This window comes from Panthera uncia (genome assembly GCF_023721935.1).
Source record: "Panthera uncia isolate 11264 chromosome B3 unlocalized genomic scaffold, Puncia_PCG_1.0 HiC_scaffold_1, whole genome shotgun sequence".
Classification (NCBI taxonomy): Eukaryota; Metazoa; Chordata; class Mammalia; order Carnivora; family Felidae; genus Panthera; species Panthera uncia.
Genome location: NW_026057582.1, coordinates 100447106 through 100471484, shown reverse-complemented (window position 1 = coordinate 100471484; position 24379 = coordinate 100447106). Strand labels below are relative to the sequence as shown.

The window sequence follows — 24379 nt, the reverse complement described above, 5'->3', positions numbered from 1 at the left end:
TTTTGAAAAGACACAACACTGCCTGTTAGAAAATGAAAAAGCCTGAGGGATAGAAAGCAAAGGGCAAAAGGGATTTTTGTCCTTTTCCCTCTTACTGGTCTGAAAACTCAAATTTAAAGAACTAAACTGCTTTCCTTTTGAAAAAATATTGCAAGGCATTTTTTTCCTTCATTGATACATTTGAATTCTGTGAATTGACTAAAAGGTGGAGGGAAGTGGCTTTTATGCATTGTTGGATTAAATGGAAGGTTGAGTAAGTGCCCCGCTCCAATCTGCAAATGTTTGCTTTCTGGAAATATCAACACATGTGATCAGATCACATTCAGACAGTTTGCTTTTTTGGAGCAGGTGGGTTTTAATCATTTCCTAAAGAGCACTTGCAACTGAAATTGTCTTCTGAGATAAGAGAGCCACCCGGGGGGTAAGCTAGTAGAATAGTTTAATCTGGCCAATCAGAACACCTGAATTTTGCTTTGGAGACTGCTCCCATCACCTTACTATGAGATTCCTAGTGAGGCTTTTCCAGTTCTGATTCTTTGGCCAACATTGTCCCCTAGAACTAAGCACAAACACAGCGGGAGTCAGAGGTCTGGGTAAATGACCCCTGCTTGAAAATACAGGTCAATATACAGTGAGTCCATTCAGACTAAGCATCTTGGCCTCCATAAATCTTGTGAAATATGTCTCAGGCTTGAGTGTCCTCCAGATCTGAAGACCTGGGAGCTGAAGCAAGGCTGAACCCCAAGAATTTGGGAGCCTGACTCAGACCAGCAGAGCTATGCAGTAGTTGGTACCAAACTCTGGGTTTGTGCTACAACCACCCTCCTGTCCCATTCTCCAGCCCGAGCCAAGCCATGAGTCATTCTGAGGGTGGAAGTTCTGGGCCCGGATCCCAGGGCTCCCGCCATCATGAGCAGACCCCTCTGTGCCTTGCATATATCACTTGCAGGATGACAGGAGCCACTGGCAGGTGTTTGGGTCTTACCTATCAAGGTGATGTTTGCATCATCATTTCACTTCTCATGGATAATCCACTCTGACCCCAGGCAAAATGAACAGCAATACGCTATTCTCCATTCGATCTAGATACAGCTTTACTCAGCATTCCCAATATTGGAGGGCCTTCATATCTTTTAAAGAACTAAATAGGTGTGCTTGATCTCACTATTGTTAAGCTGGAAGGAAGGTAACTCTTGAAAGGTCCAAATTCAGCACTAACATTGCTTTAATTGCCTCAGGTAGTTTTGATACAGACTTAAACTATAGGGCCTAATGAGGTTCATCTGTGTCTAATTTCTGTGATTACGGCTTGAGGTAAGACATAGGAAAAGCTCAGTGTCCGTCTTTTTATTTCACATATAAATTTTGTTTAATAGATGGTCCAGATACTTCGTGTTGCCTAATTATTCTATTCCTTAGGGGTTGGGGGAGGGGTGGCGGAGGCTGGTTCTCATTATAGACTACTTAATTCATATGGGAAAATCCAGGCCATCACTCTCAGCTGACATCACCTTCCAGAATGTCTCTACTACCACTTGGCTTTTGTGTCTCAAAAAGGTTGGACATAACTCTATCTAGATCTACAGACACTATGTGACACAAAACTTGGCCTTGACTATATTAAAAATACTGGAGGAGCCATAAATGTGAAGCATTATTAGAGTTCACATTTCATAAAGAATTTCCGTGAAGAAATCAAACAAGACATCAAGATGTGGTGGAAGATTTAGAAATGATCATTTTTGTTAAATGCAACCTTATAACCCATTAAGCTGTGTAACTCAGAATAGACAATATACGTAAACACCATTATGTACATATTAGAAAACCTCCCCATTACAGAAAATGTACTGGATGTAAGATGTCAAACAATCTTTAATTCTGGACAATGAAGCCTAGTATGTCAACACTAAAAGTGATCGACACGAAAAGGCCTCTCCTTCTAGAATAGCTTGCACTCCCTAAAAGTCACTGCAGTCCTGTACTAGTCCCCTTGAAAGGAAGTTAGCAGGTACACATGGTTTATAATGAGGTTAAATCCAGTAATTTAATGTATGCTGTTTCTGAGTATTAAATGCAAACATTGCATCAAATCCGCAGTAAGAGGTTGTGGAAATTATTCCAGGATATGGGATTACGTTAGAACTAAGAGCGGGCTATATGTATAAGTGTGTTACTTACATCGTGCAACATAGCCCTTAGGTTAAGTCATTGCTTTGTGTAAGGCGTGGAGCCAGTTCGGGGCTATATGAAAATGAAGTCCACTTATGCTCTTGCAGTTGTGTTTGTGTGTGTGAGTTAGTAATCTATGATACTATGATATCCATAGTGAAGCCCATGAGAAATAAAACTTAGCAAAATGGAACATTCCAGGTAAACTGGTGAACGTTGCCGTCCTGTATCTCCAGCTCAGTGTTGATCTTTATTTCACATACAAATTATATTTAATGGGTGAGCCAAGAACTTTGTTTTGCCTAATTACTCTCTTCCTTAGGTTATTTTTTTAAATCCTTAATTTTGTTCTTTCCAACCAACTGTGCTAAAGATCTATTGTGTTTGCTCAGAAATGTGCTTTGTCATCTTTGACAACTTTGGTGTCATGTATATTAGTCTTTGGGTGGTGTTCCAGTATGAGGCATCTTCAAGTAATCAATTGGATAGAAACACACACACGCTGTACCAGGCAGTCAATTTCCAACTTGAAGAACTCAGAAGCTACCTATACGATTGGTCAGGATTCACCATTATTAAATTCAGCTAGGATATTAACTTAATGGTTAAAAGGTTTTGATCATACACAAATGGACTGATTTTTAACACATGGCAGCTACATTAATTGAAAAAGATGATTAAGGCATTCTTATCTTGCCATCATATGTAACTTATTAATATTTCGAGTTGAATCATTTTCCTAAGTAGTCTTGACTTTTTGGAGTATATTTTTTCCCTACCAGTGGAGCTGCAGTGCTCAGCCAAGACAGATTTATGACCTTTTAAAAATAATGATGGAAAATGAGATCGGAGGGAACATTTTAGTATCTGCTTTGCTCTGAGGCCTAAACTGCGAGCTCTCCAGTTCTTGAAGGCTTTGAAATGCTGATTCCAGTCTTCTTGTGGGTTCTTAAACACCTTCTCAAATGACCCATTTTAATAACCCGAAAGCTATTATATAACGAGCAGCCATAATTTAGTCCAGGGCTCTAGGGGGACCCTCACAGTTCAGCAATGAATAGTTAATGCAGTATAATGTTTAGCAGGTTATTAGTTTTCACTATACAAATGCTGATCAGGGAACGCTTTTATAAGGTGTTTAAAAGAAAATGTAATTAACTGGTTGCGTGCTTCTGTTGCAGCTCAAATTGAAATTATTCCTTGCAAGATCTGTGGAGACAAATCATCAGGAATCCATTATGGTGTCATTACATGTGAAGGCTGCAAGGTAAGCCTTTTTAATTGTTGTTGTTGTTTCTATTAATGCTGGAATGTATCTTTGCGATGTTACTTCTGCTATGTCTAAAAATTCAACTCCCTGGCATTTTGAGTGATGAGAAATGACAGGACGGAATAAATATTTTGGTGTTAAATTATAATTAAGGAAGTCGTATATATTTTTATGCCTTCCATCAAACTAACAGGAAGCTAGAGGAAAGTATTTGAGCATTGCTTGTCACTTCCAATCCTGGAATTGATTGAACTGATGAACAATCCCTTTTGGGGTTTTTTTTTTTGTTTTTTTTGTTTTTTAAAGAAATGACTCTGGATTTCTGTAGTGTCCCTGTTATAAACTTTATAAGAAAATATTTCCAATGGTTTAATCAGAATGTAATCAGAATCTTACTGTTGGCACACATATGTTGATATATCTAGCCAAATTACAGCAAAGCCACTGGATAGAACTCGGTTCTGGTCCTAATGCTACCACTGTCCCTCTTGCTTGGGCTTGTTTTAATCTTTTAGTGACTCAGTTTCTTCATCTATAAAGTGGGCATAACACCTGTTCTTCCTACCTTTTAGAACTATTCCAAGGATAGCGTGAAAACCTGTAAATAAAAGTCCTTGCAAACTGAAAAGTGCTATTTAAATCGAAATATTTTCATTCTTCTTGCTGTTGTTACTACTTAATTATCGCTGATGCTGATCGAGGGCAATACGTTCAGCACAGGCATAATGTGGGAATGGGAATAGAGATGTTTATCCTCATCATTCAAGACCTCCAAACCCAGATTGCCTCTGTTATTCAAATTTCAATTTATTAAGATTTAAATCCTCCGGCTTATATTGGAAGGGCCTTGAGACAGCTTACAGGATAAAACAGTGCAAAATAAACAGGCAAGAAGCTATTTAAACATGCAGGAGGCCTCTGAGACAGTTGATTGCCACTGAACCAGGCCTGATTAGCCCTAAGGCGTTTTGAGGCTAAGGCAAAAAAATAAAATAAAATAAAATCCACAAATTTGGTTAGCTTTCCTTCAGTGAAATTAGAAAATATAATGTCATAAAATACAAAATCACCTTCTGATAACAAATAACTACTGGGAGATTTCAGGGAAATTTGCCTCGTAATTTCCTTAAGTCTTTGTTTTACTCTTAATCATGGTAACATGTGTTGCTTTGTACGCATACAGATCCGCTGTATTGATCCCATCTTGGTGCTTCTTGAGCTTTCTGCACACCGCCAAGCATGCTTTTTTTTTTTTTTTTTTAATCATCTGCCTTTTAGGAATAAGGGGTTTGCTACTTAAAGGGGATTTTGAATTGTTCATCGTTACATCAGTCCTCAAGGCCTCAGGGTCTAGATTACTAAGAAAAAAAAATTATGTCCTTTTACTTCTTCAATTTGCCCTCCCTCAAAATTAATCAATTAAGTAAATAAAAGTAGACACAATGAAATCAACTGTGTGACCTATGCCATCCCAGGATGTAAGGGAGGGTGGTCTGGCTGCAACGACTGACATCCCATTGATTTTCAAAGTTAATTCGGCTGACGTGGCTGGGCAGCCGTCACACTTCACCCCCACCTACTCTGTGCTCACACCTCGTCCTGCTGGAAGATAACCCAGCCTTTCTCGGTGAAGGGAATATAGACGGTGATGCCCCCTACCAGAAATTCCAAGCAAACATGATATTGTGCGTTGCACAGCGCCTGGGTATTTCCTGAAGTGGACAGGGTCCTGGGCATTACCCACGTGTCCCTTCATTCTGCCTGAGAAGCTGACTACTCTCTCTGAGTCTCTTAGTAATGCCACGTGTCGTTTTCTGTGCCAACCAGAGTGAATACCTAAGAGTGGCATCTGAGGCAGGGCCAGGGTAGAGGTGGGGGCCACCTCGTATGAATACCCAACAATTCAGAAGATTAATTAACAACAGGCTGTTCAGTAAAATCAGAATTGTCTGAGAACCACTGGGTTTACATAGGCATAAACAATGTGTGTTTTCTTTTTACTCCCAATGTTTATCTATGACAAAAATAACAGCGATAAGAGAACAAAAGGCACAGGGTGCCTAGGTGGCTCAGTCGGCTAAGTGTCCAACCTCAGCTCAGATCATGATTTCTCGGTTCGTGAATTCAAGCTCCACATCAGGCTCCACAGTGACAGCTTGGGATTCTCTCTCTTTCTCCCTCTCTCTCTGGACCTCCCCTACTTGCACACATGTGCGCTCTCTTTCTGTCTTACTCTCTCTCTCAAAATAAATAAACTAAAAAAAAAGAAAGCAAAAGGCAGCTATTATTTCATAGTTATCACTTTTCTAGATTCCCTTCCGAATCTCATACCGCCTCAATGCCAAAGTGAGGGGTTTTTTGGTTTTTTTGTTTGTTTGTTTCTTGGTTATCTGTGGTTCTATTCTCCTGTCCTGTTGACTTTATACACTGGAAATCACAAAGACAAACAATTAAAACTTAGTTTTATTAACAGATTGGGCCTATGCCCAGCCTGGGACCAGTGCAGTGGTATGTGTTGATATTTGATGCGTATGGTATTTGCTCTGCAATTATAATTTCTCTCTGCTATAATTAATGTTTTTATCTCTAGTTGTGGTGAAGTCAAGAGACTTCTGCTTTTGCCATTGATGTTAATGATTTATCATGCTCTAACCAGGTGAGGGTGGTTACAACATCATAAATTGTAAATAGTTTATCTCTGTGATAGGATCATTAGCCATAAGGATAATTTCTAATTATATATATAAATAGATATCTAATGAAAGGAAGGAAAGGGACTCAGTCATTTTTGGAGCTAATCACTTTGTGAATGTATTTTAAATTGCATTTTAAAGTCAACCACCTGAAACCATTAGAAACCAGAGAACCTATTTAATTGCTGAAATGATCATTCATTTTACCACATATTTACTCAGGTAAGCATTGCACATCAACAGCAAAACTGATAGAAGTTTCATAGCTGTTTCTCTGCTTCTTGGGTGTTCCCAGCTCACCCTCTCCATGTCCCCTTTGCCACCTGTGGAGAGACAGTATTGCGTCACACTTATGATCTGACTCTGGAACAAGACTGCCTGGGTTTGAATCTAATTCTTCTGTTTACTGACTTGAGCACCGACCCAACCTCTCTGTGCCTCTTTCCCATCTGTAATATCAAGATAGTAATTGTAGTTATTTCCTGGGGTTATCACATGCATTTAGGTAAAGCGCTGAGAAAAATGCCAGGCGTATAACAATCACTCAGTAAGTGTTGGCTGTTGTTATAATCATTCCTAGCCAAATTCCACATGCTTGAGTCATGCTACTGTAGTCAGCTATCATTTCTAGGACATGCAGGGGTCAAGTCTTAATTTTGTGACCATTTGCTATTTGTTATGCAGACCTTGCTAATAAAAACAAAATAATGAGAACCACCCCCACCTTGGGGCCAGGCACCATATAAGAGCTGTAAGGGGTCCAAAGACATAGAAGACCTGATCCTTCCCTCAAGCAGTTTATGATCTAGTTGTAGAGGTGAGGTCTGCATAGGAAAAGCTAAATAACAATGCAAGAACTAAATCCTAGATTTAGTAAACCAGAAAAAAAATTTTAAAGGGGGGAGGAAGTTCAGGAAGAGATCCACCCATTTAAGGTCAGTTGAATTTTGACAAAGATGCCAATTTAATTCAATGAAAGAAAGATGGGTCATTTCAAACAATGTTGCTGAAACAACTAGACATTAATATGAAAAAGGAAAAAATTAACTTCACGTTTATACCTTTCCCTGAAAGCAAAAATTAACTTAAAGAATGTACTAACTGGGGCACCTGGATGGCTCAGTGGGTTAAGCATCTGACTTCAGCTCAGGTCATGATCTTACTGTTTGTGAGTTCAAGCCCTGCATCTGTGCTGTCAGTGCAGAGCCCGCTTCAGGTCCTCTGTCCCCCTCTTTACCCCTCCCCTACTCACATGTGCCCACATACACATGTGCTCACCCTCTCGCTGTCTCTCTCAAAAGTAAAATAAAACATTAAAAAAAAGGGTCAGAAGAGCACCTGGGTAGCTCAGTTGGTTAAGCATCTGACTGGATTTTGGCTCAGGTCATGATCTCATGGTTCATGAGATCAAGCCCCATGTTGGGGCTTGGGATTCTGTCTCTCTCCCTCTCTCTGCATCTCTCACCCCACCCCCTGCCCCACTCACTCTCTCTCTGTCTCAAAATAAATAAACATTTTTTAAAAGAAGAGGAAGAAAAAAAAGAATATCCTAAGAAAACGACATAATGCTGTATTATTTCTAGAAGGAATCATGTCATTGTAACAGTAGACATACAAATATTTCCTCAGACCACACACTGAAGTCCTTACCTTATTTTAAAAAATAATAAATTGGACTTCATCAAAATTGAAAATTTGTGCCCTTCAAAAGCTATCATTAGTAAAACGAAAAGGCAAGCCACGTACTGGAAGAAATAGAAGGAGAAAAAGCCAAATCTGAAAATAAATAAAAGGACAAAAATAATAATAAAAAGGAACAATAATAAGAACCGTCTCTTCACAAAACCCGGACAAGGAGCCAATAAACACATGGATACAGTCTCAAGATCTCTAATCATTAGGGAAATGTAAATAAAACCACAGGGAAATACCATGACATCTTCACCTGAGAGACTAAAATTAAAATAGAACAAAACAGCAGCAAGACGAAGAAGAACAAAAACTCTCCCAATGATAAACCTGATGAAGATACAGAGAAACTGGTGAATTTCCCAGTCTCCTGTCATCTGGGGGCGGGGCTGTGAAGTGGCACAGCCCCTCTGAAGAAAGGTGGCATCTCATAAGCATCAACCTAACATGTGACCTCACACCCGATCCTTGGTGTTTCCCGGAAAGAAACACAAGCACCTGTCATAGAAAGACTTTTCTGTGAGTATTTGCAGCCCCTTTATTCACAATGTCCACAAAGCTTTGGAAAGAACCCAAATGCCCGTCAAGTGAAAAAGGAGTAAACGTGGGTGGTGGATGGATAAAGAAGATCCATAGAATGGAATGCTGTTTGGCGATAAGAGAGAATGTACCCTGTATGCACAAAACAACATTCTGGTAAAGGAGAGAAGCCAGAAACAGAATACATACCATAGAATTGCGCTCAGAAATCATTCTAGAAGAAGTACCAATCTTAAATCTATAATGGCAGAAAGCAGATATGGTTACCTAGAGCCAAGGTGAGGAATGACCGCTAAGGGAAGGACACTTTTGTGGTTTGTGGCAATGTTCTAAGGTGGCGGTAGTTACACAGGTGTGCCCATTGTCAGAATTCTTCAAAGTGGACTCTTCACTTAGTGGTGCGTTTTTGTATTTAATTTATGCCTCAGTGAAGTTCATTTAAAACATACATAAAAATGGGGCTCCTAGCAGTGTCCGATTCTTGATCTCGGCTCAGGTCATGATCTTGCAATTCATGGATTCGAGCCCTGCATCGGGCTCTGTGCTGAAGGTGCGGAGCCTTCTTTGGATTCTGTCTGCCAATCTCTCTCCTTTCTCTCAAAAAGAAATGAACATTTAAAAATAAAATAAGGGGCGCCTGGGTGGCTCAGTTGGTTAAGTGTCTGACTCTTAATTTAGCCTCAGGTTATGACCTCACTGTTTATGTGATCAAGGACCATGTTGGTCTCAGCACTGACAGCACTAAGCCTGCTTGGGATTCTTTCTTTCTGCCTTCCCGTGTGCTCTCTCTCTCTCTCTCTCTCTCAAAATAAATAAATAAACTTAAAAGGTTTTGAGAAATATATGCACATAAAAAGAACAAAATCCTGGAGTAATGTCACAGTCTATGATGTGGCACAAACAGCACATACCCACTAGGCAGCAAGAACCCACAGACGGGAAAGTCTTGGTTGTATTTTGCGGACAACATATAATCCGGTTTAAGTGGGGCAAAGGGTAGCTTTCTGTGGACACTGGAAAATAAGGACAAATAGGTACGCCATTCCCAAATTTATAAAGAGTCCATTATGCCAAGGTTTTTATTACGAAGGTACTTTACTTGTTCTCTTGAAATAATGAGGTAACAGTATACCAGCCTTGGTCATGCCTTGAATGTTGCATCTCAGAAAAACATAGATAATAGGTCTGCAGGGGTGTGGGTCTGTCACTAAAGATATTTTTGAGGTCTTGGAACAGAATTGAGTCTTAGCACTGGATAAGTTAGGAGGCGGGTGTGGGGTAAACTGAGGCAGGCCTGCCTGGGAGGAGGGGCCAGGCCATGGAATAGGCAGGCAGAAGAAAAGGCCAGAAATAAAACAAGAGGCTGCAGATATTAGGATTGAGGGTCAGTCTTCAAAGTGAATAAAACTGCTGAAGTGTTTATAGAAAAATGACACTGGTTGGTTTCCTTTGAGAAATGGCCCTATTTGTCATTCCACTTCCCTTCCCAGCTTCATTATTAGATACAGTGGCTGCTCAGATGATGATGAAGAAAAATTTATCTCATGATAAAAAACACAGGTTTTTTTTTAAATCTATATTCTTTAGATTTTTTGGATATACAGTTTCAACTTTAACTTTTTAAATAATAATGTACAGTCAAGTGTTGGAGTTGGCAAATTGATTTCTGATTACATTTAAGACCTTTTGCTCTTGATAGGGTAACAACAGACTAGCGTTTGTTTGTCACATACTTATTCGTCAATTAATACATGTAAGATGATGTCTTATGCAAAGTTTGCTTTTCCACCCAGAGAATTTGGAGGAGTATCTTTGCATTAACAGTATGCTATCTGAGGGGCGCCTGGGTGGCTTTGTTGGTTCAGCTTCAGACTCTTGATTCTGGCTCAGGTCATGATCTTACGGTTGTGGGATCGAGCCCCACGTTGGGCTCTGCTGAGCATGGAATCTGCTTAAGATTCTCTCCCTCTTCTTCTGCCCCTCCCCCCCTCCTTGCACATACACATGCTCTCTCATATGCACTCTCTCAAAACAAATGATTAAAAAAAAACAATATGCTATCTGAGGTTAACAATAAAAAGCCTTTCAAAGATAGCCAGAGTGCACAATTGGTACTTTTCTTTTTTTCTTTTTTTTCCTGAAAGAGTTAAAGCAATTTCTGGAGCTTTTTATGTTTTAGGCTAAAAAGAAATGTCCATAAATATTCCATTTAGGCTCCAACTGTTTCTTAGAGGATTTTAATATTTTTATTTCAGTTGTGAAATGTTACTAGCTTTGGAGCAATTTTATCCACTTTTCAACAGTGATATATTCCTGCCCAACACTTTTATTTTTTCTTAAGTTTATTTATTTTGAGAGAGAGAGAATGTGTGTGCATGTGTGCAGGGGAGGGGCAGAGAGAGAGTGAGAGAGAGAGAATCCCAAGCAGGCCCCACACTGTCAGCACAGAGCCCGATGCGGGGCTCAAACCCAGGAACCATGAGATCGTGACCTGACCCGAAATCAAGCATCAAATGCCCAGCCGACTGAGCCACTCAGGCATCCCTAACCCTTATTTTAGTGTTTTAGAACACCTGGACCCAACATTAGAGCTAGCCATTTAAAACAAAAAATAGACGTGGCTGTTTCTGCATCCTGTGACATCAGGGTTTCGGTTCTGTTATATACAGGTGATAAGAAAAAAAAATGTATGTAGCTCACTCTTCCAGTCCTGTGATGAAATACACTGGTAGTAGAGTGTAGTAGAGTGTGTTAAATTCCAATGTGCATCCAGATGATTTGGATTTTTTTTTTATTGTTGTATTTTTTGTTTCTTTGTTTTGGTCTTAATCATGTCTCAGTAACTACTGCCCTTCCTCGGCTCACAGGCAGTGCTGGGCTTATGGCCTTGTCCTCAGTAGGGGCTCTAACGTAGTATCCGACTCTGGGCAGGGCCCCTCATGCTTGCCTGGGGAATCCCTGCTGTTCAATGTGTTCATTTGGATTGGGTCTGAGTGTCGCAGATCACAGTATGCCAAAGCAGACGTCTACGCTTACCAAACATGACACGTGAGGTCAGCTTTAATCAGAGATCATTTGCACATACAATTCTACAGGGAGGCCAGTCATTATTGAAGGAGAAAGTTGTTCAGGAGATCTGTGATTCCATAATTTATTGCTACCAGATGTATGCGTGTGGAGCTGTACCAGCTAACTTTTGCGAATGAGGTTGCCTATTCTTTTCTGAAGAACAAATTCTCTTCTTCATTTGCTTCCTTGGGGAATATTATTCCTGCCCCCACCCCACCCCCTGAAACTTAATTCTATCATTTCCCTCTGCCTCTTCCTGTCTCTGATTTTAATCTATTCATGCCCTCTCCTCCCCCCTCAGTAAGATTACGTTGGCAATTATTTTCTTTCTTTCTTTCTTTCTTTCTTTCTTTCTTTCTTTACTTTAAATACTTAACTCTCTCCCCATGTTTATCCAAAGATGTTTCTTCTTCCTCGCTCCCATATTTCTGAATATTCTCAACAGAAACTTCCCAAGAGAAATAAAATTCTAACAGTTCATCTTTTACATAAGAGATTCTCTGCTGTGACAGGGACACACACACTCTCTTCAAGAGCTCCCCCCCCCCATTTCAATTTTTTAGTTGTATCGGAAAATACAATAATTTAGGCAGGCATAGGAGCATTCACAATAAATCATAGAGTTATGAATAAATCTTGGTTGTCAAAAGCAAATGTGTAGCCGTTCCAAAGCGTCTGCCATTAGAATTCAGCAAGGCAGCTGTCAGCTGTTTTCTTGTAATTAAACAGCCAATGAACAGCTAATTAAGACATATGTGTATACAGAAGTGGAAGTGGGTATGTTAATGAACTGTAGGAATCAATTCATTAAGTGAAAATTGTCAAAAGACCAAACATCGGATCAGCATTTCAGCCTATGCCTTACTGAGAAGGAGCCCCAAACAGGAGGGGAGCCCCCTCAGAGCAAGATCCTCTGAGCACCTTTCCACCCACACCCATCGTCCTCCGTCCAGCCAACCCTCACCTTTGGGCAAAACTATTAATAACCCCCATAGGCAATGCCACGTTTATTAAGTAGATCCAGCAAATGAAAATGTTTTCCAACCCATATGTAAACCTGGTATTCAGTACCCTGCGAAATGTCACCTCCCTCTCCTGTGTCTAAACCATTATATGGAGCTTTGAGTACAGAACTGAAAAGTGGGCCTTTTGCGTTTGTTTGGTTTTGTTGTTTATCTGCTTTTGTTTGATCTGCCCGACGTGCTTGCCTCAATGCTTTTTTGGTACTGTATTAAGAAGTCTACGGCGTTTAGAATAAGATGCACCCAGGATTCAGCCCTTCCCCTTACCTGCTGTGCGACTTTGGACACATGGCTTAGCCTCTGTGCACTCTGATTTTCTCATTGTAAAACAGATACAGCAATACCCACTTTGCAAGGTTGATGTGAATTACAGATCCATAATGTTTGCAAAGTGTCCTACATAGTGCCTGGTATCGAATAGGTGTTCAGCATATGATTGTCACCACAGGTTTTAATCAGTCCCATCTTTTTTTCCCTCTGGTCATTCATTCAACAAGTATTTGTTGACTTCTGGAAGTACTGGGTTAATTACTGGAAAGAAACAAAGCAGTCAGTGAGGGAGACCTGGCTCTGAGCGTATACATGGGAGGGGCCCCTCAACCAGTCTTAGAAGGGGCACAGTCAGAGAAAGTGATTATCTCAGTGAATTCTTAAGAGAAGGGGAGAGGGGCGCCTGGGTTGCTCGGTCGGTTGAGCTTCCAACTTCGGCTCGGGTCGTGATCTCGCGGTTTGTGAGTTCGAGCCCTGCGTCGGGCTCTGTGCTGACAGCTCAGAGCCTGGAGCCTGCTTTGGATTCTGTGTCTCCTCTCTCTCTGCCCCTCCCCTGCTTGTGCTCTGTCTCTCTCTGTCTCAAAAATAAGTAAAACGTTAAAAAATAATAATAATTAAAAAAAAGAGAAGGGGAGAGCTTCTGGGAAATGGGGGTGAAATTGGGGGGTTGTGGGGGTGGCTGTCCTATGAGGAACTGCGAACACAGCAGTTTAGGCTTGGCCAGAGTATGACTTTGAGAAGAGGAGTGAATGTAGGAGAGAGTTGCCTGGATAGGTGGTTGTGGCCTGGTCAGTAGTAGAGAGCTATTCAAGGGCTAATAAGCAGAGAAGTGGCCTGATCAGGTTTATGTTTTAGAAAAGATCTCCAGTGACTGTATGAAAATGGATTGGAGAGAGTGTGAATGGAAGCAGGAAGTCCATTTGGGAGGCTGTATAATAACCAATTCAGGAGATTACAGATACGGAGCATTGAGAAAATTGCAGTAAAGATGGAGAGAAGTAGATGGATTTGAGAAATATGAAAGTGGCAAGAAACAGCCTAACACGGTGACTGCTTGGGTGGGGGAGGGGAGGAGGCAGAGATGCAATGAAGCTTATCGTTCTGCCTTGAGTAACTGGGATGAAGTTGGTCCCTTGGCTGAGCAAGCAAACACCGAAGGAGACAAAGCTAGGAAACAGGCGGTGGGTTGGGATATGTTCTGTTCTGGAATGAAGACAAAACCATTCAGCTGAAGTTTCTAGAGAGTATGTGTGTGTGTTACAGGGTTGGGGGTGATAGGGCTATAGAAGGCCAAGCCACAGCTTTGGTGAAAGGCCCATCCTAAGTAGGGAAGATTCATTCAGATAGTGTGATGGGAATCTGGGGAAGGACTGGGTTCAGTCCAGTCACTTGCTGGTCAGTTTTTAACAGCTGACTCATTGGAAAACAGTGTCTATCTGTACATACCAAACTTCAGTGTATGTTTCATGGATATGTGACACAATTTACAAGTAGTAAAATCTACAATATTCTTTATTATAAACATATAGACAAATGGGTGTCACTAAATGCCCCCAGTGATCTTTGCTGAATTCCTCCATCCGTAGGTACATTTGCAGTTGATGACAGACTGTAGTGCCAACACGAATGTTGATACTTTCATTTACATTAATGAATAAGAGGAAAATGAAATAAGGAAAACGTGTTTTGGAACTTCACTCATTCATCAGTGATGACATGAGCAACCTCTTTCCAGAATCAGATAATAGTTTTTAAATACTAGAATATTTCCTCACATTTGTTGTGCTGTTCACAATGTGGTGGATATAGACATTGCGTACTTTTTTAAATTTTTTAATTTTTAAAAAAAAATGTTTATTTTTGAGAGAGAGAGAGAGAAGGAAACAGTGTGAGTGGGGAAGGGGCAGAGAGAGAGGGAGACGCAGAATCTGAAGCAGGCTCCAGGCTCTGAGCTGTCACCACAGAGCCTGACGTGAGGCTCAAACTCATAGACCAGTGGATCATGACCTGAGCCGAAGACAGATGCTTAACCGACTGAGCCACCCAGGTGCCCCAGAGACATTACATACTTTTAACTTTAACCCACATTATTGTTTTCTTGATCACTTTTTTTAAATTTTTTTTTTACATTTATTTATTTTTGAGAGACAGAGAGAGACAGAACATGAGCAGGGGAGGGGCAGAGAGAGAGGGCGACACAGAATCCAAAGCAGGCTCAAGGCTCTGAGCTGTCAGCACAGAGCCCGGTGCAGGGCTCGAACCCACGAATGGTGAGATCATGACCTGGGGCGAAGTCGGACCCTTAACCAACTGAGCCTCCCAGGCGCCCCTTCTTGATCACTTTTTAAATCTAGACAATAGGCAGAACAAAAAATCAAGCCCTGATTTGTAGCTTTTGCCAGTTTCCATGGTATAAATACTCCCAGCACATGGTCAATTTGAGGCCTCCCAACCTGACATCCCATTGAAGACAGAGCAGGGAAGATTCACTCACAGTAGAACACCATTTGTAGTAGCCGCACCATCTGGATATAATTGATGTAAATAACCTCAAGAGCATGGATAATAGCAAAATAATAATAAAATAATGAGCTAATTTTTAATAATGGCTATGTTTAACAATTGGTTCACAAAATTCCTGAAATTTTAACACGCTGCTCTTGCAACCTGCTGCGAGGCTTCTCCCATATGTCATGGCCTCAGTCCCAGTCCTGGGGAACTCCAAACTAGTAGGACTGGTGAACAATTTCGTAGTGTAAAGTCAAAAGTTAGGCAAGAGAATTTCCCAGAGGATCGAAGCAGAAATGGGAAATAAAACTCAATGAAAGGCACTTTGAAAGACTAGGTAAAATAAGGAAGGAGACACTGGAGAGTTGTCTTTGAGGCTGTTGAAATTGATACAAACAGTTGGTGTGTATGAGGAAATCAAGACTGTGTGGCATCACTTTTGTTAGCACGCTTAAAATTAGGACAGTGGTGTTTGAGTCTTAGTAGTAATACTTAATCAGGCATGGGACAACCTTAAACCAGTCACTAACCATTCTGAGCTTCATTTTTGTTATCTACAAAATAAGAAAACTAGAGTAGATCTTAACAAGGGAAAGGCAGTGGAGTCTTCAGGAGCCTTTGTTAAAATATTTATCATATAAAAGTGATATCTTTGGGGGTTTTTTACCTGCAAAAATGGCACTTTCATATTGTTCAAACTATATATGTGTTCAGGACTATATCCCCAAAGGTTCTGGTTCAATAAATTTCAGGTGTACTTTTTAAACGCTTCATAGGTGATTCAGATGCACCATCTGTTTGAGGACTACTGAACCTGATAATCTCACAGCTTCCTTCCAGTTCTGAAGACCTGTTTGTATGACTCTCATTTACTATTTGCAGTAACTGCACGTTGGTATGCTGCCACTAGGTGGTGATCGTGTGCCACAGTCACACCAAGTTCTGCTACCCTGAAGTTCTCTCTGGTCAAGTCCACCATGTTCACAATGGCACATCTCCATGTATTTTGACATCCATAAAAAATGTCTTCTTTTAAAAAAAACCAAAGAAGTAATTCATGAGCTCATCTTTTGGCAATAAAACTCCAAAATTATGAACTTAATATCTTTTCTAGCTAACGCATAGCTTCAGCACTTTCTCTCTTCTTTATACATAACTCTTCAGTTCCACCCAAAGCTCCATGCACTGGCTTGTGCTATTTACACTCTCTGTGTGGCCTCAAACTCCCTCAACTCCTAGAACTTGTGTCACAGCTCACTCATTTCTCACTCGGACCCTCTACAGGATTACTCCCCAGTCAGTAAAATCCTTTTACATTTATGAACGTATTTCTACCTCTACCTTTCTTCCTCGTCCTTCTTGCTCTTCCAGTCCTCCTCCTCTGAGAAACCCCAAGGAATGCTGAAATGAAGGGAGAGCGAGAGAGAGAGAATGAATGAATGAGTGAATGAAAGAAATGAAAGAAAGAAAGAAAAGAAAAGAGAAGAAAAGAAAAGAAAAGAAAAGAAAAGGGAGGGGAGAAGAAGAAAGAAAGAAGGAAGGAAGGAAGCAAGACCAAGTCCTAATCTCTCTGAAATGCAGAGTTCAGTGTTTATCTGAGTCATACAGGCTTGCCCTCTGTCTCTCTTCATGGCTCTCACCTTATAACCCTACTTGACCCATCCCATCTGGTATGTGATAGCTCTCCTCGTGGGCATGACTCTGTTGTCTTAGTCCAAAAGGAACATCTCTTCTCTGGCTCTTACCCACTCCTAGAACTTTCAGCAGACACTTGCTCAACTGACCCAATGAAGAATAAATGGTGAGAAGAACACGGTATGTCTGTTTGCTCGCCTGCTTTTCCCAATCCCTTCAAAGCTGACACATCTAAAGAAGTATAGTTGTTTTCCAAGCTGATAGCTTGGAAACCAGACATTAGTTCCAGCCTCAGTGCCATTGCTCAAAGCACATGTGGAATGCTTCATGGATTTTCCTTGCGATTTATGGCATAATTACTCAGACATCTTTAATGGTACATGTCTTTAATGATTCAGTGTCCTTGAAGTAAGTTTGATGTTATTTGTTGTTCTGTTTTCCAAGTAAGCCGAAGTAATGTAGACCTAAATAAGGTGAATAAAAGGAGACGTGATCCTCTGGTCAGAAATGAGGGGAAATTGTGAGATCATGGGACTGGTTTTCTCATCTGACTCTAACCCACATCAGGAGGTGACTGTGGAAGAGAAATCTGTAAAATGCCTGGGCAGTGCCCTTTCGTCTGCTAAAGGGGCTAACCTGAAGGAAAACAGCAATTTCAGAGTAGATCAGTCTTGCAGCTTTATTCATATCTGTTTCTTTGCCTAATTTAATGGTTGCCCTCTATGAGAACAAGCAAGTGGGAATCCTTTTGACATGCAAGGGAAGCAGAAAAATAAAAAAGAATGAAAGTGTGAGTTCTGGAATTAAGCCACATGCATTCATCCCCTGCCTTTACCCCATGCTAAAGGTGGAGCTCTGAGCAAGTCATTGTACCTAAAACCAAGGAAATGATGATGCCTTCCTCATACTGCCCTTGTTATAATTAAATGATGTCATCCACGTAAAGCACAGGGTGCCTAGCACATAATCACTGTTTCAACAATGCCTTCGATTTGTTTTAATCAGGTAGGTAAGACACACAGATGCAAAAATGTCATGAAGGATGAAGATTTTATATTCACAGGTCCCTAGGAAAAAGAGGTGCAGCATGGCATGCAGGGGGGACCACACTGGGAAGGACCAGAATCAGTCAGGGGTAGAGGGAGCAAGGGGAAAATGTGGGCAAGAGCCTTGTTGTGATTTCCCCTAGAAAGGAATGGGCAGGGCCGGATAAGCAGGTTTAAGATTGGCTAGTTTTCATAATTTTAGCCAGCTCTGGCTGCCCTAGTTGTCTGGTACCTGGTCCTGGGGTAATTTGGTCGGGGCACTAGTGGCCCAGAGTGTGAGAGCATTATAGAGGAGGTGTTTGGGTATACGGGCTCTGGATTGGTTGGTTTGCCTATGAAGAGTGTGTTCCCAGGCAAGTTGTTTGAGATGTCTAAGAATTAGCTAGCCCTGGGAAATGTAATCTCTCCTTGGGTCACAAGGCGCCAAGATGTCAAAGCATAAAAAGTATGGAATAAAAACATGGTTAATACAAGTACTCATTAAAGTTTTTCAGTCATCATCATCATCACCATCACCATCCTCTCTCAGTGTTCTCTGGTAGCAGAGCAAATTGATGCCTTCTATGCAAGCATTCTGGAACTTACTAGTGATGGTTGATACTAATTTGGATTTAGTAGGTGCAAACTGAAAAGTGGCATCCTTTTTTGTTAATGACCCGAACATTATTCGAGAGCTGTATCTAGTTCTGAATTTCATTTTTTTGAAGAAAGTGGAGAAACCTGAGAGAATTCTGAGAAGAAATACTTCAGGTGGAAGAGAAAGGTGACAGATGCTGTGATTTGGTTTACAGGCACGGCATTGGGAGGTAGGGTGGCCATCCACAAGTACTGCTTCCATTCACATAAAAAGGAGATCACTCAGACATTTCTCCATATTCGATGATCGTGGAACAAAATGGAGCAGGTTAACTGTGAAGCAACAAAATCCAGCTTCGACTACAGGAAAAGCAAGTGATTCCTGATCCTAGGCACCTGTGGTGACAGCAAACATGGGTTGGTCTGAGCGGTAGTAGTCTCAAGAAAGAAATAGACACCTTTCAGCTTTGACAGAGATTATACATCTCAGACAAATTGAATACCTAGCCAGGTGACCTCTTGGTATCTCTTTCTAAGGCTTATCTGCCTCTGTTACCATTTATATTTTCCTGAATTCTCTCCATTAAGTCCCAAAGAAAGCTTTACTTCTCACTTCCTTTTCACAGAAGAAAACACACACACACACACACACACACACACACACACACACACACACCAAATGAAAAAGCCCACAGCTTTTTTTGAGAAAAGAGAGATTGCTTCACAGAAGAGGCCAGACTCAAAATAAGGGAGATTTAAAGCATATCAGACAGACAGTCTGAGACCCGGGATCCCCAGCCTTGCCCATGTTTAGGTTAGTGAGTGGTTTGGCAGAGAGCCAAGGGCAGGTGACAGGTCAGTGCCCTTTCCCCTCCCATCCCAGGTTGACTTCCAAAACGAAGAGGGGGGAACTAAGGTCATATCCATCATACCTATTGACTTAATCCATAGTCACCCACCTGTCACAAAAGAAAGCACATGTACTAGATTGCACTTCCCAAGTAGTTCATATACATTTCCACCTACATATTGTACAAAATTCAGAAAGTGCAGATAAACAGGAAGATGTTTATTTTTATCATCTTTTCGAGTCAGTATTTGTGTTTCTGAAATTCCATTTTTAATGGTTTTTGAATGTATGGATATCCAGTTATTTTCCAATTCACTAATGTAAGATATTTAGCATCTTTCTAAATTATTTTGATATAACAGATACTGTGTATGATAAACATTCTTGTAGATAAGTCTTTGTACCATTCTTAATATTCCTTTAAAATATATTCGCTAAAAGATAATTACTGGGGCACCTGGGTGGCTCAGTCGGTTAAGCGCCCGACTTCGGCTCAGGTCATGATCTCGCGGTCCGTGAGTTCGAGCCCCGCGTCCGGCTCTGTGCTGACAGCTCAGAGCCTGGAGCCTGTTTCAGATTCTGTGTCTCCCTCTCTCTGATCCTCCTCTGTTCATGCTCTGTCTCTCCCTGTCTCAAAAATAAATAAAACGTTAAAAAAATTTTTTTAATATATTCGCTAAAAGATAATTACTAATTTAATAAATAGACATGTTTTTAAGGATTTTGATACAACTGCCACATTGACCTCAAGAAAAATCTTTTGATGGGATAGTACATTTGTCAGTTTGTCCACTACTCTGTCAGTTTTTCCGGATTTTACCTCTCCCCTCTCCACTTGTGTCCCCTTTATTGAGGTCATGTATCTTTAACATTAAGGATTTGAGGATAATAATGCTCTTTTGTACCCTTCATGGCTCTACATCATAGAAATGACTCTGGTTACCTTCCTTTTCTTCACTACCTCCCTAGCTTGTGAAACCACTAAGAGATAAGTCAATAAGAAAAAGACAACCAACGGCCCCATATGTTTAGAAATCAAGAAATATGCTTCTAAATATTATATTAAAGAAGAAATCTATTGGAAAATTAGAGCATGTTTTCAAGTGAATGGTAATAAAAATGCTACAGAGCAAAACTTGTGGGTTGCTTCTAAAACATAACTAAGGGGCGCCTGGGTGGCTCAGTCGGTTAAGCGTCCGACTTCAGCTCAGGTAACGATCTCACGGTCCGTGAGTTCGAGCCCCACGTCGGGCTCTGGGCTGATGGCTCAGAGCCTGGAGCCTGCTTCGGATTCTGTGTCTCCCTCTCTCTGTGACCCTCCCCCGTTCATGCTCTGTCTCTCTCTGTCTCAAAAATAAATAAACGTTAAAAAAAATTAAAAATTAAAAAAAATAATAAAACAGAACAAAAAGGAAAATGTGCAGCTTTAGGAAAATGATAAACACTGAAAATTAATGACATAGTGAGGATCCAGCTCAAAAAATTAGCAAAAATGAATGAATGAATGAATGAATGAATGAAATCCTTGAGATCAGTACTTCCTTTGGCATCTTTGAATACCCTCTCATTTCCGAAAATGGTGCTTAACAAATAAGTGGAACTTGATGAACATCAGATTGGATTTGCTAAATTAAGGCCATAACCCTGAACACGTGGTATTTCCAAACTGTCAGAGGTTGAGGAGTATTCCCATTCTGATTGATCTACCAAGGTCATCCATCCAAATGTCATTTAAGTTCTTGAGGCAGTAGCTTCTGTCTTAGGAAATGCAAGGTGCCTGGTGTGGTGGAGTTAAGTGGGCTAGTAGAGATTGCCTGCGATAGCAGAATTACAGCCACCATGAGTTACACTGAGGCAGCATTTTCCTTATCTCTGGACATCCCAGAGAAGTGTTTTGTGTTTATTCCACTAAAAATATTTTGGAGATAAAGGTTAAAGAGAAGTGACTTTGTACCGATCCATCAAGCACATGGTTTGCCAGAAGCTGAGACCAGGGTCTAATCCTATGCCTTTCAAATAGGCAACCATCTGTTGGAGTTAAAGAAAGTTTCGCATGTGTAAGGGACGGAGGATTAAGCTCTGGGGATCAGTTTTACCCAAGCAAAAGAAGTAACTTTAATTTCATAAATGGTCTCCTGGATCATTCTGCTACAACTTTAATTCTCCATTAAACATTAATGCTGCTCAGCGCTTAGTATACTGCCTTTAGTATCATACGGCTCAAACTGACACTAACCTGTTTTATATTTTATAACTGAATCACAGGGCTTTTTCAGGAGAAGTCAGCAAAGCAATGCCACCTACTCCTGTCCTCGTCAGAAGAACTGTTTGATTGATCGAACCAGTAGAAACCGCTGCCAACACTGTCGATTGCAGAAATGCCTTGCCGTAGGGATGTCTCGAGATGGTGAGCCCTCATAATTTGAGTTGTAGAGTGGCATGGGCTTGTGAAAGTGCCTTCTGAGACCTGGACCCAGATCTGCCAAAAGATGTCCCCTCTGTCCCTCCCCCTCCCCTATACCACCTCACCTTCTCCGGTGGCTTTTTGGGTTCCACAACAGTTACTTCCCCCTCTGTAATCCATTGGAGTCAGCTGGGGGTGGGAGTGGCATGGAAGAGAAGCAGGTGTGGTCAGAACACCTTCAGATTTTTTACATTTAAGACATTACAGGTTGATGAATTGATTGAGGGTAAATGTCATCTGAGGACCTAAATAAATATAGCTCTTATAGGCACTTTCCCCAGTAAGAAATATAAGCCAGAGCTAATCATCACGTGCTTGACACTAGTAAGCTTATTGGCAGTTGGAATGAATTAGCTTTTATGTTAACTGGGTGTTTTGAATCACATACCAAAGTCATATATTTGAGTTTAAAATTTTTTTATTACTTTTTTTTAATTCCAGTGTAGTTAACATCCAGTGCTAGGTTAGTTTCAGGTGTACAATATAGTGATTCAACATTTCCATACAACACCTCATGTTCATCATGACAAGTGCACTCCTAAATACTCATTGTCTATTTAACCTGTCCGTCTTCCCTCCTACCCTCCAATAGGCTTTAAGAGTACCTCCAGTTAAAGTTATTATTTCTTTTTTCAACCAGAGCATTTTTTACTAAAAGCATACTTTAGGATACATGGTTCTAAGAGATAAATGTAAAACATTCCATCCATGAAAAATAGAATACACATTTTCTTTAAGTTTTTTCAAGAATCCCCTGGATAAGTCACATAAAAAGAGACATAACAAATATTATAAATTTAAGAAGACTGAAATCATACCAAGTATATTTTCCGACCACAATGGTACAAAACTAAAGATCAATAATAAAACAAAGCCGGAGAATCTACTATGTAAATATTCAGTATTTAATATATAAATATTAAACACCACACTACTGCACAAGCAGTGGGCCAAATAAGAAATCAAACAGCAAATCAAAATATATCTCAAAACAAAAGAAAAAGTCATATATTTGTACCTAGAGAATGCGTGAAAATAGTACAAAGCATGGCTCAATGACAAAAAATTTTTTTTCCTTAAAAGAAAGTATGTTAAAAAATAGAGGCCATCATTCAATTGTAAAACATTTCAAGATCTTTCTGTAAAACTGTCTTATGTACGTGGAGTAATCAACCCCAGATTTCAAGACAGTTATTCTTAAACGGGGAAACTGGGCAGAAAGTATAATGGATACTTTTATGAATATACAGGCTGGCTGGCTCTCTTAAGAGATCCCTTGAAGGAAACATCTCTTTCAGTGGAATTTCAGCGTGTGGAAAATATTTCAGAACGCTGGGCAGGCATGCTGAAAGCCTGTCTTTCCCCCTAATTAGATGTTCTTGGGGCCCATAGGCCTGCCCAGGCACAAGTTGTGATGTCCTTCAGTAGTGGTGCACAGGATGGCACCCGTGTAGGAACAAAAATGTGTGGGAACAAAAAATATAAAGTTTGGGGCATGAAAAGATGCAAGTCACAGAATTTATATTCTCAGAAATTCCTGTGATTGGCAGCTCTGCAGATCTCATCTTCCGATGGCACTAAACCGACAAAGTTAGGCATTTCTCTTGTGAACTTGTTGGCTAAGATCACAAGTTGTGTGCGTACCTGTGGTTATCCGTCCCACTGGGTATTCTATTATGTTGGGGCTTATACAATGACAGGCCTGAAACCTAGAGCTCAGAACAGCTTGATCGCTGCCTAACCAGCCCCACCCAAGTTTGTTACCTGAGTCGTGGAAACTGGAAATTGACCGGATCCCACTCCCTTGTTTCCTATGTGAAAAGGAACAACATGTCTTCCTTGGCAGAAAATGAATCTCCCAGCTGGTCTGGGTGGTGGCCCTGGATCCCAATTTCACTTCCATCTATTTTGTCTCCTGTCCCGAAACTCCTAGTATTATAATGATAGTCAAATGGGTGCATTCATCCACCTAATCGGGTATTAATGTAACCGTAATCAATTAGTAGATCTTAGTCCCTCCAGCAGAGGATTTATCTGCATACACAGAATCAGACTGACAATGGATAAAGAAGATGTGGTTTATATATACAATGGAATACTACTTGGCAATGAGAAAGAATAAAATCCTGCCATGTGGAGCAACGTGGATGGAACTGGAGGGTATGATGCTAAGTGAAATAAGTTCGTCATAGAAAAGACAAATATCATATGTTTCCACTCATATGTGGAATTTGAGAAACTTAACAGAAGACCATGGGGGAATGGAAAGGGAAAAAGATAGTTTCAAACAGAGAGGGGGGCAAACCATTAGAGACTCTTAAATACAGAGAACAAACTGAGGGTCAATGAGGGGAAAGACGAGAGGGGAGTGGAAAATAGATGATGGGCCTTGAGGAGGGCACGTGTTGGGATGAGTACGAGGTGTTGTGTGTAAGCAGTGAATCATGGGAATCTACTGCCAAAACCAAGGGCACAGTGTATACACTGTATGTTAGCCAAGTTGACAATAAATTATATTTAAAAAAAAAAAAAAAGAATCAGGCTGACAAATAAATGGGTTACTGGGAGAGTTCAG

The 24379-nt window shown here is 40.6% G+C and overlaps 1 protein-coding gene across 3 annotated transcripts in view; it reads left to right on the top strand.

The window, feature by feature from the left end:
* RORA (RAR related orphan receptor A) overlaps nt 1–24379 on the top strand; it is a 711367-nt gene that overhangs the window by 667989 nt on the left and 18999 nt on the right. For all 3 annotated transcript variants that reach the window (XM_049611700.1, XM_049611701.1, XM_049611702.1), the window contains 2 exons: nt 3354–3439; nt 21606–21747. In XM_049611700.1, coding sequence (XP_049467657.1) covers nt 3354–3439; nt 21606–21747 — 228 coding nt within the window. The remainder of the gene's footprint in view (nt 1–3353; nt 3440–21605; nt 21748–24379) is intronic.